Source organism: Drosophila nasuta, chromosome 3 (assembly GCF_023558535.2).
Source record: "Drosophila nasuta strain 15112-1781.00 chromosome 3, ASM2355853v1, whole genome shotgun sequence".
Lineage (NCBI taxonomy): Eukaryota > Metazoa > Arthropoda > Insecta > Diptera > Drosophilidae > Drosophila > Drosophila nasuta.
The window spans coordinates 8,966,484-8,985,911 of NC_083457.1; the positions used below are offsets into that span (position 1 = coordinate 8,966,484).

General features: G+C 37.9%; 1 protein-coding gene across 29 annotated transcripts in view; it reads right to left on the reverse strand.

The window, feature by feature from the left end:
- LOC132790740 (longitudinals lacking protein, isoforms F/I/K/T-like) overlaps positions 1-17,643 on the reverse strand; it is a 75,854-nt gene extending 58,211 nt beyond the window's left edge. For 4 of the 29 annotated variants that reach the window (XM_060799403.1, XM_060799402.1, XM_060799405.1 and 1 more), the window contains exons 1-5: positions 15,021-15,400; positions 5,059-5,533; positions 4,568-4,988; positions 3,810-4,490; positions 3,656-3,739 (exon numbers count right to left, since the gene is read on the reverse strand). In XM_060799403.1, the coding sequence (XP_060655386.1) occupies positions 3,656-3,739; positions 3,810-4,490; positions 4,568-4,988; positions 5,059-5,232 (1,360 nt within the window). In that variant the 5' untranslated portion in view covers positions 5,233-5,533; positions 15,021-15,400. Of the gene's footprint in view, positions 1-3,655; positions 3,740-3,809; positions 4,491-4,567; positions 4,989-5,058; positions 5,534-6,613; positions 6,823-15,020; positions 15,406-16,974 lie in introns of those variants that run through there. The other 25 variants (XM_060799409.1, XM_060799411.1, XM_060799407.1 and 22 more) reach the window with 11 other exon arrangements.
- Between the last annotated feature and the right edge of the window lie 1,785 nt (positions 17,644-19,428).

Genomic DNA, 19,428 nt, shown 5'->3' on the forward strand with positions numbered 1-19,428 from the left:
GAAAGGGAACGCAAAATGAATATATTTTGTATTTGTTTGTGTTATCTTGTCTAGGGATAAAATTGTTGGGAAATTCAATCAGATTTCATCAACACAAAAAGAGGCAACCAAATGGGAAAGGGGGAAAAGGAGTGTGTTGTGACACTGGGACCAGAGCGTAATGCAAAATTCAAGAAGAAAATATGTAATAATAAGATTAAGTATCGAGATATATACACAATATATATCCATAAATAAATATATATACTTGTATAGTTTAATGTGTAAACACTTAAAGATAATGCAGCGTAACGTAGATAAAATGAAGGGATGATTATAGTTGGTAGATAGTTTGGAGTTTATATAGCTTACCCTGCTGCCGGCGATATAATATGTAAGCAACAACAACAATTGCTCAGCTTTAAACTCGCGCTAAAGCTTTGCGATCTCTTTTCGTACATTACCTGAAAACGCTGTAATTTTGATTTTGATTTTTTTTTTCTGTTTCTGTTTCAAATTTGGTTTCTTTTCGGTAAAATGTGTAGACGTGTTTTCTCCTTTTTATCATTTAGATGGAGGGAAGTGGAGTTTATGGACAGAGAGTTGATGGAGGATAGCAGGGGATAAGAGGGGATTTGGATTGGACTTTTCTTTTTTTTTTTTTGTTGGTACAAACAAAAATGAACTTAAAATATCAAAATTAATTTCATTTTTTTGCGTACTTCGCCCAACCGATACCGTCGAGCGAAGCATACTTACCTGAGATAGTGAGAAAAATAAAGATACTCAACCCGGAAAGACCAACAATACACTCTGTAGGTGGCGCCACCTATCGAGTACCAGCTAAAGCAACAACTGTACCTCGCCATCCGCTGGATGGCTACATGCTTTCTTAGCGGCATTAACTCGACTTTGGATGACGTTTGATGGACAGCGGCTCCTCCAGATGATCCTCCATTGCTTTAGATTCTTTCTTCTTCTTTTGGGATTGTTTTTCACTTGTTCACTTAACATGATAAGAGTGTTCAAAAAAGTGTTAAACCCGACACGACGCGAAGCAATTACGCTCTCTTTAAACAAAGAGAACGCCGTATGCTTTTACTTTACGATAAGCGATAACGATAAAAAGATCAAGCGCGCGCGTTTTGTCTGGCAACCATAAGGTTCGAGCCAAAGACGAAAGAAAAATGCTTACAGACTAATATAAACATAATAATGTAGATAACACAAATCAAAGTCAATAAATGAAACAAAAAAGTCCCGTCAACCAAAATTAAGCAAAATTATATAGATATATATACATAGATCTGCATATATATATATGTATGTATGTATAATGTAATATACACAGTACTAAAATTACAATTTAAAAACTGCATGCGTATTTCTCATTTTTAATTATAGTTGTAAGAAAAATAATAATCGTAAAATAAATCAACTAAAAGTGTGTAATAAACATTAGCTCGCGCTGGAGAGAGAGATAGAGACACAGAAAGAGAATAAAGAGGAGGACGGAAGTGGGGAAGTGGTGGAGCACTAAACGAAAACATAACAGATAATGTTGGCAATTATGTAAAATGAATACGAATGTGGCGCATGAAAGCAAATGCAACAAAATGATAACGTATAAAGTGTGCCCATATATATGTGTGTTGTGAGTGGTGTCTGTGTGTGTGTGTGGATGTGTGAACAAAACAAATTGTTAAGAAAACTTGGAAAATCTTGTATAAAAAATATCCAAGTTATTTATTTAGTAGTTCAAATTGCTAGAACAATAATAAAACTTTGGACACAACACTAGAGGGGAGCTTTTATTTAACTGAGAGAGAGACAGAGAGAGCGAGAGAGAAAGCACACCCTTCTGCAAAAACACGCACACACGGATATCAAGTGATGGGGGAGTGAGTGAGATATAGTATAGTGAGCAACGCTGGGTCGGTTTCGCACACACACAGAGAGCAGCTTGTATTATCACTCACTCTCTCTTACACACACACACACGCGCAAAGTAACATAATTTAAGACTAACTTAAAATGAGACCAAGTCGCAGCTGCATTGTGTATGTGTGTGTATGTATGTGGTGTGTGGGTGAGAATGTATGTGTGCAAAATGTGTTTAGAGAGAGCGTAATTGAAGTGTCTTCGTTTTCAGATTGTGTGAAATTGAGAGAAAATTAGAAGAGAGATAGAGAGCTAAGAGAGCTTGCGGCTTATGTTAAAGAATAATATAAACCTTTGTGTAAATACGTGTTTGTGTTAAATAAATAATTCAATATACATAAAATGTTAAAAACCAAATGCGGCACAAAAAAAACACCAAATACATAAGAAATAATGATATAGCCAAAATAGATTACGAAATATGATAATTGTATATAAATAATAAATGTATAGAAAAAAGTAACAACAAATCATACATAAAACACATTTCATAAAGCGTAAATGAATTGATGGAATGAAAAAGGGAGCAGGTGAGTTATTACAGTTAGTTAAAATAGTGGGGAGAATTTTCGGGGGTAGCGTTTCTCAGGGCAAATGTTTGTTTGTTTGTTTGGTTGATTGTGTGTGTTTGTGTAAATGTGTATTTCAATTAATTTGTTGCGATAGATAATGTGTGTGTGTATGTGTGTTTGGTGGTTTGTGTTAAAAATTAAATATAAGTAGTTTTAATTTATCATAAAATACAATTATATATACAGGAAAAAACTTGTTATACGAATTATGTGTGATCAAATTTAAAAAAAAAATAATTAAGGTGTTAAGTTAGTTGTTTAATTCAAAAACAATATTTAAAAAAATAGTAATTAAAATAAATTAAAGTGTAGTACTTTCAACTTGCACAAATTATTAATTTTCTTTGGTTTGTTTGTTAATCATTCTTTGAGGCGGGGTGAGAGCAAAAAGCGCAACAAAAACCAGAATCAAATTTCTATGCGTTTCTTTTTATAAATAAATTCAAAAGTATTATTGTTTTTTGCAATCTTGTTTTTGTTTGCTCTTTTCACTCTTTCCTGTATTTTGTATTCTTTCTTTACTTGTTTTTTTTTTTAGTAATTTTGCAAAAATATTCGTATTTAATTTTTGTATCTTTCTTTCTTGTTGCTTGTTTTTTTCTTTCTTTCTATGCTGCGCTTTCTGCTGCCTAATAAATGTTATATTCTATCTCAACGTTTAAGAGCTTTTTTCTCGGAGCACGACTTTCGTATGATAATAAAAATGGTATTTGTTGTATGACATTTTAAGAACTGCTGTTTTTTTTTTTAATCAAAAAGATCAAGTAGAAGTAGAAGAAGAATATGAAGACAACAACAACAAATATATTATATGCATATTTAACGAAAAACAAAAGTGAGTAATATGAAGAATTTGAGAGAGTTGTGATGATCTTGAAATACTTGTTGTCTTTAATTATAGATCTTTATATTTATCTGTTGTTTTTTTTTATGTGATATGATATTACGTATTTTCAATTCATTTGAAATTTCTTCTTCTACAACAACTAATTTGCATTTGAAATTTGTAGCTGGTCGTCGTGCTCAGATAATAATAATGGTCTAACCATAAACTAAACTGTTTTATATTTTGCTTTTTTATTCGTATTTCATAGTATAGTATATATAGTCGAGATATAACTCGCTATTATTTTTCGGGTATAGAGTATGCAACAAAAACTCACCTTGTGGATCCCGTTGCTGTGCATCCTGTGCGGCCATTAGTCCAAGTTCATCCTGAGATCTGTCGTGTTGCCATGTTGCATATGCTGCACGAATACAAAAAATTTCAAATTAGTTGTCAATCCGATTTATGAGTTATATGTATTTATAATTTACCTTGACTAGATCCATCGCCACCCTGACTGGTGCCAGCCGCTTGATCCAGCTCTTCCATTGTCATATCTTCCTCATCCAAAGTCAAATCCTCAACGTTCTCATCGTGCGCATCCTCATCGTATTCGGCCTTGGGCTCAATTACCATTTCAGTTGTTGCGGTTGTTGTTATGCTATTATCTTTGATCTTTTGTTTATGATTCGACTTGTCTAGAGTGGCCAATTGCTTAACGACACCTGGATGAACGGCAACGGCGCCACTTGCAACACCAGCACCACCACTTGCCACATCCATTTCATCGGCTTCGCCTTGGGTGCTTTCATTCTGTTGTTGCTGTTGTTGTTGTTGTACATTGTCGGTGTTAATGGCATCGCTTGTGGTTGTTTGTTGTTGCTGCTGCTGTTGTTGGGCGCCCTGGGCAGCTGTCGATGTTAGTTTAGCGCTTTCAGTCTTTTTGGTAACGTTACTGCTGCTGCTGGTCAATGGCTGGGTCGATACTTGGATGCTGCTGCTGCCACTGGCATTTGTTGCTGCGGCGGCGGCACCAACGCTGCTACCGCTGGCCAATTGAGTGCTGACCAAAGCGGAGGCGGCGAGGCTAGCGCTTGTTTGTTGGAGGATTGACTGATTGGAGGCGGCGGCGACTGATTGCAGCACTGACGAATTCGAGTTGTCGTGCACATCTGCAATACACAAACAAGTTGTTGCAAGTTGTAATTATAATGCTCAAGTTCTAGAATTATGTTTGCTTTTTGCCTACCATTTTCCATGCTGCGGCGTCGCACTTTTCGACGACGACGCGATGGACTCGAGGAGCCTTCGCGTGATCCAGACACATCACCGGACACATCCATGGCACCACGCGATCGCTTCGTCTGCTCCAGCGTATAGGTGCCGCTCAGCTTGACGCGATGATGTGCATCCGATTTGGTGGCCTGTTGCGCTGCAGCCTGGGCGGCTGCCGCAGTGTTGCCACTGGCGCCACTGTTGCCACCGCTGCGATTGTCGGACAATCCCTTGATCTGCAACGATTCAGCGGCCTTGAGGAGCGCAGCGAGTTGATCCTGCGAAATATTGACCTCGCCGCGATACATGTAATCCATCATGGCGCGCAGTTCCTGATATTTGACATCCTTGAGTATGAATATCGGATGCTTGTCGTACTGTTCTTGCAGCAATGTCTAAATCGCACAAAAAAAAACAATTAATATCGAAACTATATTCAGAAGATAATCATTGTGTGTTACTTACAGCAAAATAGGGACTGCATGCTGATAACACCACCTTGTGGGCCTTGAGAAATTTACCCTCAGCGGCGAGCGTGCAATCGACTAGTGTCTCATTTTCCAGCAACGTGTCAAATACACTGATCAATGTGCTCTGATGGTTGTTCCATCGCAAACAAAACTGTTGATCGTCATCCATCTTTATTCTTGTTTCTCTTTATGTGGGGATCAAGAATTGGGAGGAGGAATAGATGAAAAGGGGGTTTTCAGCCTTCCGTCGTCGTTCGACGTGGCTTTGCCCGTTGCGGTTGTGCTCTCTGCTTGGCACGCTTTTCTTTTATCGCAGCTTTCAGGAAAATACTTTTATATGCTTGCAGAAGTAGAATAGTTCAGATAGTAGTTGTTTTGTTGTAAAGTTGATGTTTAAATGTCTGCTTCTTCTTCTTCTTTGTTGTTTTGTCAAATGCTTGTAGTTGTTATATAGATATATCAGTTAAAAACTGCAATGAAAAACGATTGGAAATATTGCAAAGTTAGTCAAAAGTAATCACAAAAAACAGTTCACACACACAAAAAGTATTTCCACACACATGTCGCCTAACAATCACAATAACAGCAATTAATTGCTCGCTTTTATGCTTTGCCTCTTCAACCAACGCTTCAAGGTCAAGTTCATGTTTTTTTTTTTGCTGTCTCTTTTACGCGAACTTATTATCTTTTAATTTTTTACATTCGATTATTTGCACAACAGCGCCCTCTATATATGACGGACGCCCCACAAACACAACTGCAAAGCAAATGCAATTTTTCGTTTTATTTCTTGTTCTTTTCGTTTCATAGCTTGTGCTTTCAAATTACTTCTATCTTGAGTTTTTCTTTTTGTTCACACATTTCTCAACTTCGCTCATTCCACGCATACAAACACACACTCACTCTCACACAGTTTGCAAGCGACAGCAACGAGAGCGCAAGTACAAATGCTGCTCGGCTAACGGATTTTGTGGCGATGTGTGTGTTGGAGATCGATGGAAACGATAAATGACGACGACGCGACAACAACGAGAGACGTAGACGTTGCGACGACGTCGACGCATCGTCAGCGCTAAACGAGACAGAGCATGAAACAACATAAAGAGGGGAAGTTTCGCAGTCGCCGTCTCTGTCGCAGTCGGCGTCACCAATACATGTGAACGCAAGATGTTTGCATGTGTATGCGTATGTGTGCGTTCGCTCAACGAGGTTTTTTTCTAGTGGGGTTTTCGTTGTGGAAAATTTCACAAGTAGACATTCATACACACACGCACACACATACGTGGGGAAACGTTTATGATTTTCTGATAATTTTAAAGTTGAAGTATGAAGCAATCTTTTCTGCTGCTGCGTCAGTCACAGTTTTTTCTCTTTATTTTGTTGAATTTGTGTGTGACGTTTTGTTTTATGGTGCATTTAAAAATAGAATATTTTCATTAGAAGCAGCAGCAGCAGCACACACAGTCACACATATAAGTAGAACTGCACATAAAGTGATTTCACGATTTTGTTAAATATTTTCTTTTTCACAAACACTTCACAAAACTTACTTTTGAAATTTTCGCAAACAGGAAAAATGATTTTCTTTATCGACATGAATTTAGTGTTGTATTGGTTTTGGTTGCTGCTTGGTAGTCTAGTTGTGTATAAGTGTGTGTAAGAGTTGTATGTAATTTTTTTGTTGGCCAGCAAACCGCACGCGTCGCGATCTGCCGTGCACACAAAAACCAAACAAAAGCTCCAAGCGCACGAAAGCAACTGAAACGACGCAAATGTGCCAGCGACTGAGAGACCCTTTTTCATATTCGCCGCGCGACACCACTTCGTCGACGCTCGCTCACATCACTCTCTCACTGCTCTCTCTCGCTCGCTTGCCCTCTCGCTCGCAACGCGTTCATTTTGGCATGCTCGGTCGCATTCACTCGCACACACCAACATGGCCGACCAGTGCGAAGTTGCTGAGAACAGCGAACAGCATGCGATTCAAGAGAGCATAATGTATTTGCCTATACATGTGTGAGAGAGTGAGCCTCACATATTTGGGGGCACGTTATGAAATTGCCAAGTAGGCAGGCAGGCAGACAGGCAGGTAGGAAAAAAAAAGGAGTCTTGTGTTAAATGGTTTGCAGTGAGCGTGCCAAAGAGAAGAGAGCATACAATATAACGGGAATATATCACAAATAAACACACATACAATTTCGTATATAAGGAACAGGCAAACATAATACGAGCACTTGAATTCGCCGTGAGCGGCTGTCGCTGCGAGCAGGAATGAGAGAGAAAACGTGGCAGTGTTTTTTTTGGAGTCTGATGATGCTACTGCTCTGCTCGTTTGCTGCTGCTGCTTCTGCTGTAGCTACTTTAGCCACATTTTCATTTTTCAAAATGGAAGCGAAAATGAAACAAATGGCGTTGCGGCGAATTTGCATGGAAATTGTAATGTATAAAGAGCAAAAGGGGAGCCCAAATGCATCTGGCTTGCATTCTAGTTTTTGTTGTTGGTTTTGCTTTTTTTCAGTATCCGCTTCCTGCCGTAATTTAATCATCAGCATAAAAGAGGTGGAAAGCAGCAGCAGCGACCGACAGCTGCAGCACGCTCGCTTGTTCGTTTTTATAGCCCCCGCTGACGAGCAACGCCAGGCATAGAGAAGTTCTAACACCACATCGAGTGCAACAGAGACAACATCATGTGTGCTACGTGACGCACAACAGAACGACGCCGTCGTTCGGTTTTTCGCTCGGTTCATCGGGCTCCCTTTTCTCACAAGTAGCTGTTGTTGTTTTTTCGCTAAGTGAAAAGGAAGCAGCCGATCAATATAAAATATAATGGCGAAAATACACAGGCTCTGCTCTGCTCGGCTGCAGCCTGCAGCGCTGTTGCTGCTTGCTGCTGAGCAGAGCGAAATGAGCAAAACGAGGTGGAGCGAAAAAGAGCAGGCGTAGGGCACCGTTAGGCAATGCTTCGTGCGAGGGGATCAGTTTTTTCTATTTACATACAAACTTCTATGTACATACATTTCATAAGCTACATATGTATATGTGGCCTTTTTATGTGTACATAAGGTGCAAGGCATGCGCAGTGGCGCCATCTGTTTATAGTTAGAGTAACTCTTACCCCAAGAGTGAATGGCATTGATAGCGACGGCGACGGCGACGTTGATGATGCATTGGCTAGACACAATGCCAACGCTTTGCCGCCCGCCTCGAACCGAGGGTTTTTCCTACGCACACACACAAAGCAAAAGGGGATTTAGTAGTTGTTATTGTAGTTAAACAACAGCAGCCGGCCGCACAAACACACGCACACAGCAAACGAGGAGGAAAGCAATAGGTAAAAACAGGAGGGAGGCTGCAGCAGTCGCAGCAGCAGCAGCATGAAAAAGGATCTCTCTCGTTCGCCCTCTTTCGCTTTGCTTTGTCTCTCGCACACACACAGGCACACGCACGTACACAAACTCACAACTTTTAGTGACGCACGCTCTTTGCACATGCAAGGTTTTATTTTTGCGCAGATGGTGGAGGATTATAACGAAAAATGGGATCCTTTTTTCCAGCGCAGGCAGCGCAACAGCAGCGACAGCAGAAATGTTCGTTGTGTTGTTGCTTTTTCATTATATTACTCTGGCTGGGCCGAGTGAAGTTTTATGCATGTGTGTGTGTGTGTGCTGGGAAAAAGTACAGTTGGACCCCACAGCAAAATGTTTTGTAGATGACGACGCCGCGCGCTTTTTACGCTTGGGGTTCGCTTCAGTTCTCTTCAACCTGACGGATGTGGCGCTTAACCAAATAATATAAAGTCAAACACTCAGCATATCACAACAATAATATGAGTATAAATATGAGTAATAACAAAACTGTGAATGTGTTGAGGTCTACTATCAAACGACGTCCAAAAATAATGTTTGCGGAACGTTGTTAGCGAAAAACTCAACGTTGTTTATTCTAGCAATTCTAGCAGTTAAAGTGCTACGGAATTGCATTTACTTCCGTTGCACTGCATCACATGCAATTGCCTGATAAGATATGATATATGAGCAGATTACGTTGATAATGGAAATCATTTTATTGCTGATATTATATTCCCTTCATTTCGTATTTCCCGTTAAATGTATGATCATATTACTTTATTAATGTTGTAATTTGAGTCGAGAAATAATTTAAGAATCATCGAACAAACTTCTTATATAACTTTCCATACATGATTGCATTACGCTAATAAAAATAATGATTTTTAATATTATCTAACTACAAGGAACTTGTATTGGGATCTACTATCAAACGACGTCCAAAATATTAATTTGCGGAACGCTGTTAGCGAAAAACCCAACTTTGATTTTAATTTAGCAATTCGGGATCGAAGAATGTTGAGATCGTCGAAGTTTTTAGGCTTCCACAACATTTGACTTTATAAAGAATTGCTATAATACTATGTATTCTAATTTTGTGCTGGGATCTACTATCAAACGACGTCCAAAATTACTATATGCGGTACGTTGTTAGCGAAAAACCCACCTTAATGATATTATCTAGCAACTGCCGTTTGTTAAACGTTAAGATCTAGCTCAACATTAACTTTATAAGCTGTTGCAAAAACATATTAACTTATCTAAATGTTATAGAACTAAGTTTGTTTTATAGTATGTATATCCTCTAAAATGCGAAAATGATGTGTGCTGGGATCTACTATCAAACGACGTCCAAAATTATCATATTGCGGTACGTTGTTAGCGAAAAACCCACCTTATTTAATAAATATTCTAGCAACCGCCGTTTGAAAAATGTCATCATATTTCTCAACATTTCTAAAATAGGCAATTGCAACCAATAAATAAAGCGACATTTAATGCTATTGTGGAGAGATCTACTATCAAACGTAGCGTTATATCAATTTTCACGCAATGTTAGCGAAAAACTCTCCTGGAAATTTAATCTTGGCACTTGAATCAAATCGTAGCTGAACGGCATAGAACTCATTAAATCAGGGATTCAAATGCCAACAACTGGAGTGCCACGCATGTAAATTGAGTATTATAATAAAAGTCCAAAAAAAAAGGAACCTTTTTCCTCTATCCTAAGCACGCGCCAGACGGTCCCAGGGTCCCAGGATCCCAGACCAGACCGCTTGCAGAGCAACCCCGAAAACTGGTTTGGCCGGTCAGCGCAGCAACAGAAATTAGTAAGGGTCCAACAACTGAGCAGAGAGGGTAAACTTTTTGGGGGTTGCTGCTGATGGCGAGAGACACAACCCCTAAAAGTGCCGCCGCCTTGTGATTGTGATCCCCCCACCCTCTTGCCCAGTGGGCTCAACAACGACGGGGATCATCAACATCAACGTTAACCAACCAACTGTCGTGTGCGTTCCCTTTTTATTTCCACAGGAAGTGCGCGCGACAGCACAGGGAAGGGGGATGTAGTTTACAGAGAGGACCAAAAAGAATGGGGAGAATAAAACTCCAAGAAACGCAAAGCGAATGGAAAATTCTGTCGTTCGAATATATTTCTTCTTTTTTTTATTTTGTTGCTTTCTGGAAGATGCTTGGGGCTATATACAACTAAAATTTCAATTCACTTCTGTGCTGCTGCTGTTTCGTTTTTTCTTTTCATTTGTGCGCTCTCTCGGTACGCTGTTCTAAAAAGTCAAAAGAAAAACCGGTTTCGCAAAATACAAGAACTGTGCCATTTCGAAAAACGGGCGAGTGTCGAGACTCGACTCGAGTTGAGTTGGCAGAAAAACCAGTTTAAAGAAAAATAAAGCGCACAGAACGGCGGCCGCAGAACAGAAAAATCGACCGAGGACTGAAAAACAAATTTAAAATGGAAATAACTTCAGAAAAAAAGAATTAAAATCAAAAGAAAAAGAAAAAAGATTCTTTTTTAAAGAGGAGCTGTGTTGAGTTCTTGCTAAAGAAGCAAGAACAAATATACAAAAATAAAAACAACAAAAAGTTCCCCCCACAAGATTTGCATAAAGTGGAATTTATCTTGTCGCTTGCAAAGCTGAGCAAGACACACACACAAACACACACACATGCATACAGATACAGACATAAAATTTGTATATTTACGACGTAAAAATAAACGCCGCAGCAGCAATTCGCCCCCCGTTCGCCTGACAGTGACTTTCAATAATTTAATTTCTGGCAACAGCAACAACAACAACAACAACAACAACAGGAGGTGATGGAGGGATAGGGGGAGAGAAGGAGCAGCAACAACTTGAAGCATTCACGGCACAGTCTAAAAAAGCCAAAGAAATCGCTTTAACGTAGGCGTCGTCGTCACTGTCTGCGGCTCATTTTATGATATGTACGGATTTTATTTGTTTATACCCTACATATGCAAAAAGGGCCAAAAGGGGTTACCAAGGCCCAGAGGCGGATTAGTTTTTAGTCATTTATATATTTCATTTCAAATTGAGTTAATTTATGCTATTTATTTACTTCGTGTTCGATTACAAAATAGATAATTTATTTAAATCCATGAATTAATGTATTCTACAGTTTTTCAGCTAGTTATCTTCAACTTTTCGGCATTATGATAATGCGAATTTAATTACCAAATACCTGTATGCAGCAAAACATCGATACACAATATTATATCAAATTATTTGTAAGTTTATCGTACGTATAAACAGCATACCATCTTTCAAAATATCGGTGTTATTTGCGGAAAACATCATATCGATATTAGACTAGCTGATTTTCGCTTGCTCTATTTGAACAGCTGATCTTCTTTTGAGGTCTATCGTAAACTTTCAAATGCGTCATCTTGTAATTATTTTCCTAAAATTAGCAACTGCCACCTCGAAGCATATTTTTCATATCTTTCTGCGACTTTTTTTACAGGTGCATAAAATAGTCGTTCAATTCTAAAAAGTTTTTCGATTTTTCAACGCGATCCGCAAGTAGAAAATGTCGTTATTGCCATTAAAAGCCGGCAGAGAAAAACGAAAAACTCGTTTTTTCTTTACGGTTTTGTTGTATTTATTTGTATTTGTAGTTGTTTTTCCAAAAAGCTATTTAAAGTGAATGTTAAGGGCTTGTGTTTTGTGTGGTTTTGAGCACAAGTTCGAGAGTAAAGGGCGTCTCCGTCTCTCGTCTGAATGAGTTGGCTGAAAAATGCCAACCACAAATGGCAAATGAATGTGTGTGTGTGTGTTTTTTTTTGTCTATCACACAGAGTGGAAGCAAGACTTTGTCTCGTTGATCTTGGGATTATTGTCCGTCTTCTCAGTCTTTTCTATCGCAAAGTGGCAGTTTTTTTTTTCTTGGCATCTTGTAATTTGAAAATGTGGTCACGGCAGGTTTTTGGAATGGGTGTGTCTTGAAGTATCTACATGACAGGTGATGTCTGGGGCGTTAACGTATTTACAGATCATATTTGCATATGCTTAAGAAAAATTATGAATATACCGCAAAAATATATAAAGTGTGAAGTGATCTCGAGAGAGAGAGAGAGAGAGAGAAAACTAAGCACGTGAAATTAACTCGAGAATATTTCGAAATCGAAAATCTATCGATAAGCAATCACACCGTTATTCGTTATCGATTATGGGCAAGGCAAGGTAAGCAAGCATTTAATGAACTTGACAATGCCGCCAACAAATTCCACAGCTATTATTATTATATGAAATGTCACTAGGCCGTCGTGAAAGTGAAATTGCGAATAAGAGACTAAATTAAGCCCCAAAAAAAATAATCAACAACAACATCGTATAAAATAAAAACAGTTCAACGAACTTTTTGGCCATTGACACACACACACACACAACAACAGAGACAAGAAAACTAGCTGAAGGCAAAAGCCAAAGCAAAGCAAAAGAGCAGCCAACGATAACGGCAGACACGAAAAAAATAAAAACGTTTGCCCCTCGTTTCGGCATTTTTTGCACATTTCAATTTTTGTTTACTATAAAAAAAGAAACAAAATAAACAACAAGAAGAGCAACTATAATCGTAATAACAATAATAATAATAATACACTGACGTGTGTCTTGTAGGGCATAGAATTTATGGCTCAAAATGCCAAAGCATGCGACCATAAATGTGTAGGTCAGTGTAGAAATTGAAGAACACAAATAAAACGCAAAATAAAAAAAAAAATGCAAGGTCGTCATAACGTTTCAAAAAGAGACGTGGGTGGTTCTTCAATCTGATGACAGAAGCTCAAAAAACTGAGCGAAGAATGTGATGAACACATTACACATAACACAATAAACAAAACGCTGAAGCTATTTGGCCTAAAAAATAAAATACAAATAAAAGCGAAGAAAACAAATCTAAAAGTACTAAGCGCAAAAAAAACTCGGGTAGCATTTTTGCGCGTTGTTTTTCGGCCTGTGTATTCGTATTCATATTCGCATTTGTCTTATTCTTCTTTCGTTTTTTGCACTTGTTGCGCAAAAAAGCTTTTATTTTTGTTGCTGTTGCTTTTTGTGCGTGCTGTCTCATTATTATTGTACTTTTGTTATTCTGCACATGTGCGTAGAATGTAAACAAATGAAACTTTTAAGCTGCATGACAAAAACCAAAAAGTTCAGCGCGCTGCTTTTGCTTTGCTTTACTTGCAATGCAATGTGTGCTGTGAGAGGAGAGCCTGGCGCGTGTGAAATTTGGCAACATTGCTCGCGCAGCGAACATATTAAACATGGCGTGTGCGCAACAACAACAACAGCAGCCGCGCACACATAAAGTGAAAGATTATAAAAACGACAAAGCAAAATATGCGATTGTATGTGTGAGTTGTTTGTGTGCGAGGCAAAAACAGGCCGAAAATATGAAAAATGAAAATGTAAACGTGTCTGTAGAGCACGTACATACAACAATAACAGCAACAACTACGACAAGCTGTCGCAACGAAGTAGAAGTGGCGGTCGGGCGAAAAGCTACAGAAAAATAAAAAAAAGAGAGCATACGAAGCGCCAAAGTCTGCGAGCGCTTTATATACAACAAATATGCGAGTATGTGTGTGTGAAAAGTGCAGAGAGAAAATTTCACGCTTTTTGTTATTGTTGTTGCTGCTGCTGTTTGTCTTGAACAAACATAAAACGAAAAATAAACGAAGTCAGCCGAAGCCAAAGTGAGAGGGAGTAAAGTAAAAAAAAGAGAGCGTTGCCAGTCTGCCACAGCATTGAAAAATATTTTATGGTATTGCTGTTGTTGTTGTTGTCGTTGCTGACTGGGTTGCCCATAGGGGGGAAAAACCAAGATGGCGGACACACATAGAGCTCAAAACAGTGCGACACATTTACTTTTTTTTTAAATTTCTGACAACGTGCTTTTGAACACATTGTTCTTTGTTATTGGGCCAAAAGAATTGCATTTAGAAAAGCTCGCTTTAAAAGTTTATGCTACATAAACACACGCACACACACATGCCAATATACGCCAATTAGAAAAAAGCTTATGTAACGACAAGCGGGTCGTTGTCGCCCCCACTCTTTCGCACCAATAAACACAAGAGAGACTGACTGGTTGCATACAAGTGGGAGAGGAGAGAAAAAGAAACGTACATACAATTTTTCACAGCGACACTTGACCTCATTTGCATGTGTTTTTGTGTGTGCGTCTGTTACGTTAAATTAATGAAAATTGCTCGTCATTACTTCAAATTACCAACACACTCAATGTATGTGCATGCTTGCTCCGTTGCACTTAAAAAGCTCCAAATGCAGTGCAGAAAAAGCTTTCACAATAACGCATGAAAAATCGATATGAAAGTGAGGCGCAGCTCTCTTCTCATCATTCACACTCACTCACTCACTCACACTCACAGAGCCATGCAAACTCGTTGGAAATATTGATTTTATATGCAAAAACGCACAGTGCGAGAAAGAGACGTCAAACAATCAACTATTGCACAAATTAGAAAGTACAGTTCTAAGTCTATTTAAAAAATACATATAGTAGATATATAATGCATTCAAGTTTGCTTCATTTTTATAAATGGTATACACACCGAAATAGAATCACAGGCAGCACATAATCGTCGTCGTGTCGTTTTGATTAGATTTTTTCCTCTTTTTCTTTTTTTATATTTGGTTGTTGTAGTATTTAAAGAGCTTTGCACATCAAAATTATGTTGATACACACGCACACATACACAGCGAGTAGGTTATATAGAGACGCACGATTTGTATATATTTGTATGTGGTAAAAGCGCGCGGGAGAAAAGCAATAAAATTGAATTTATTTTTATTGAAAAAGCCAAGTTTTTCCAGTTGAGAGTGTGTGAGTGTGTGTATGTATGTATGTGTAGTTTTTCCTGCTGCTGCGGAGTAGCAGCCCGCACAACAAAATGCGAAACGCGCGGAGCCACTGAAGAAAAACTGACGACTGACGAGCGCGCACGAAAAGTTTTCTGGTCTAGCCAACAGAGCTCTAACGACGAACGAAGTTCCGAACGAGAGAGAGCGAATGAGCGAGCGAGTGAGTTCAACACATTGCACCCAGTTGGAAATGACAGCATGACAAAAGTGCTGCCCGCCACATCACTTTTTCATAGAGCCAACATATGAAGGCTTTCAGCCAATAATATAAGCGAGTTTTTCAGAATTATTCATTATGTCAAATATTAGCAACACAGTTACGTTTTATTTGAAATTCTTGAAAAAATGAAATATTTTTATTTTACCAGCTTTGCTGGACCATCATTTCCAATCGCCGTTTGTCCAATTGGGAATTTTGTTATACGTGTATAAGTATTCTCCGTATGACTGTATGCTGCGTGCATGTGTGTGTGCTTTTTGTATGCTTGGCGCGCGCGCAGAGTTGCCAACGCTAATACGAAAAACTCGGTAGCGCATGCAAATTCACAAATTATTTGTTGTGCTTGATAAAAAGGCTGGCTTTGGTGGGCAGCATTAATTAGCAGCCTCAGCTTAATTGAAGCAACTTTGCCAGCTAGCGCCACGACTATTGATAAAAATAGACCAATATACATACATATGTATATGATTTGTGTGAGAGTATGTTTATATTTGATAGTGAGCTGACAACTCTGTCTATGTAGTGGAGTTCAAAAATATCATTCGTTGTGGTCGTTCGCTATTATTGTTGTAGTTGTTGTTGTTGGTGGTGTGTTGCTCGCTCATGTAGGGGGCGAGATTTTGTGTATGAGTTTTTGCCAAGGCGAAGCCATAATGTTCACAAGAACAAAAACTGCCGTTGCCAAGCTATCTCTCTCTCTCTCTTTCTCGCTCTCACTTTTGCTCTCTCTCGCGGTATCTCCTTTTCTATGCATACACGTAGTATGTAAATATGCATGTGTGCGTTTGCTTGTGTGTTGGGGGAGACAGCATGTAAAATGGTTTTGTATGCATTGCATTTTGTACTTAAAAAGTGCAAATTATTTTGTGAGTATATGTAGTACATATGTATGTATGTGTTTGAGTATGTATTTATTTAATGATCGTTCATGCACACAAACAAAAAAATACATACACACTCACACGTACATACATATGCCGATTTATTTTAGGTTCCAGCATGACTTCATCGGAAACATTTTCTTTCGCTCTGCTCCCCCTCATTCTATTTAAGGTAATGCGTGTGTCTGTGTGTGTGTGTAATTATGTACTTCAATTCTTAACGGTGTTGTGTTTATGCCTTATGTATTTGTAATTAACGCTTTTATGTGAAATTCTACACGCTTGATTAAAAAGCTCTAAGCGATACTAATTGACGAAATGGAGACAGTTTTGGCTTGCAAATATTCACGACAGCACTTTTTCAATTTAAATGATGATCAGTTTGTTATCCAAGGAATCAGGACAATAAAGCTTTTCAAAAATATTCCCTTAATGGTTTTAATAAGTATGGAAGCTAACATGTGTGTATGGTATATCTATGTAAAAATGCTGTATGAGTAAGTACTTTACATAGCAACACGTATCGCATAATAAGTAGCTCACCTGCATTCAATGAAAAGCTCTTTCTCTCTTCCTCTGCCTTTTTCTCTCCACCCCTTGGCGCAGTTAATAGGCACAAAAACTTCAAGTCGGTCACGTAGAAGCTTTTTCCTTACGTTTTGCATTCGCCTTTATTATTGTGTGTTGCATTAGTCAAAACGACTGCGACTGCGATGTCGACTGCGTTGGCGGCTGCACTGTCACCTAGGCCTGCCGCCTGCCTGCTGCACTGGCAGCTGCGTCACACACACACACGCGCACGCACACATACACGCGCGTATGATTACACGTAAAGCAAGCACACAAAACAAGTGAAAATCAAACACTGACAATTATCTATGCACATGCACACATACACCCACGCGTATGTATGTAATTGTGTATTATGATATTTGCTCGTTTGCTGCTTTTTAATTATAATAAATTATATTTCAACTGCGGCCGAGGGCCATAAACCAAATCGAACGACTTTTGTGTTTGTTGCCTTTGCATTATTCTTCCAGCGCACTTTATAGCTGTGCTTTGTTTTTATTTTTGTGTTTTAGCTTTATGTAAGCGGGCGAGTAACAAAATGTTTTACTGATGTTACTCGTTGTTTTTTTTTTTTTTGTTTTTTTGAAGCAGGTGCTAAAGGAAATCTGCTTACGTTATGAAGCAGCGCACTAACGACACACGCTATACAATATTCCTGAGAGTTCCATTTGTTACTGCACTAAACACAAAAACTGTGCGAAGCCAATGCCAAAGCCAAAAGCAAGCAAATAATAAGAATAAGAGTCAAAAAAGCTACAGAAACAAAAACAAAATGCAAACACACAAAAGCACAAACGCACACACATACGCACTATATATGCATAGGCGACACGAAGCTCGAAATTGTTGTTAGTGTTGTTGGTATTTTCGCATTGCATGCGAAATAACCGAAGATCACTCGTGAGTGGCGGTGACTTTGCCTTAGGTGTGTAGTACACACTGTGTACCTTTTGCATGCCTGTGTTTGTGTGCGAGAAGTGGCGACTTTTGCGTGAGTGTGCTTTTGTGTGTTTGGAAAAGGGGAAGGCCAAGTGGAAGTGGAAGTAATGCGCTAAATGGAAAAGTAAAGAAAAATTTGGTTCTTATGTGTGAAAGTACAATGCCTTTGTAGATGTACATATGTATGTATGTACATACATATACTATGGAAGTATGCAAATACATTCATATTTATGTATGAATGCTGTATGTAAACAAACGCACCAAGCAAATGGAAATGCGAATACTTATGCATGTTTTGTATATGATAATTACGACGTCATCGAACAGAAACTTTGTGTTAATCTTAATAAATTCATATTGTGTGTTTGTTTCTATGATAGTATTGCTTAAATATGTACATAAACAGTGTGTGTTGTCATCTACACACATTTATTTTATGGTCATAAATCAAATAATAAACATTTAGCGGAATCATCAAAATTCCATAGTAGAGAGGGTATCAAGAAACGCAGAGTTCAATGCAAACCTTTCTGAACATACCCGTTAACTTAAGGTTAAAAGGGTATATATTAAGTGTATATCATTTAATTTATTAATTATCATAATTATATTATTACATAAACTATTTACTATCATAAGAAAGCACAAAAATTATGATTAAAAATGCAAATCTGATAAATACATAACTAGCAAATGAATTCTTTGCAAATTCAAAAGCAGACGAACAGGTTGAGAACATACATAAGTAACGGGAATTAAAGTTTAGTTTACTTTGTCACTGATTTCTATAGTTTATAGTCAGAAATTTAAGAGTTTAACTATAATAATAATTAATAAAGAAATATTATATAATATTATTGAACAGGCTTTAAATATAACATTTAAATGAATACTTTATTTAGTAATAGTCTCCATTTTTTTAATTAAGAATAATTTATTCACTGAGAAAGTACTGAGTATATCTCAATCAAGCATAGCCAACCGAGACTTTATTACAATTTCAATGTACTTTTTGTAAGTAGCAATGGAAAGTGGGAGATAAAATTAAGGGCTTGAAAAAATAAATATATAAAAATAATTTTGAAATGGATCGTGATCTCATTTAATTTATATTTATTTTACAAATATATATTTTTTAACTGTCTTATAAGAACCTAGCTCCCTATAGGGTCTTAGCCACACAAGGCATGTGAGGTCGTTAGCCATTAACTATCATAACTTTTATTAAAAATGAAATTCTTATAGAGCAAACAAAACGAAAATCATATCAATTCATAAATATGTACATATTTTGTAAATTTTTAATACATTTTTCTTTTGGTTCAACATTAACATTCTAATACATTTTGCTTGAAATTTATAATATTATTGGGTTCTTTTTTTTATTTTGTATCCTTTTAGAACACAAAGTTATCTTTACTCTAGATTTTTCTATATTTTTTCCAATTTTTCCTTGTTCTTTGTAATGTATCTTCAGTCTAA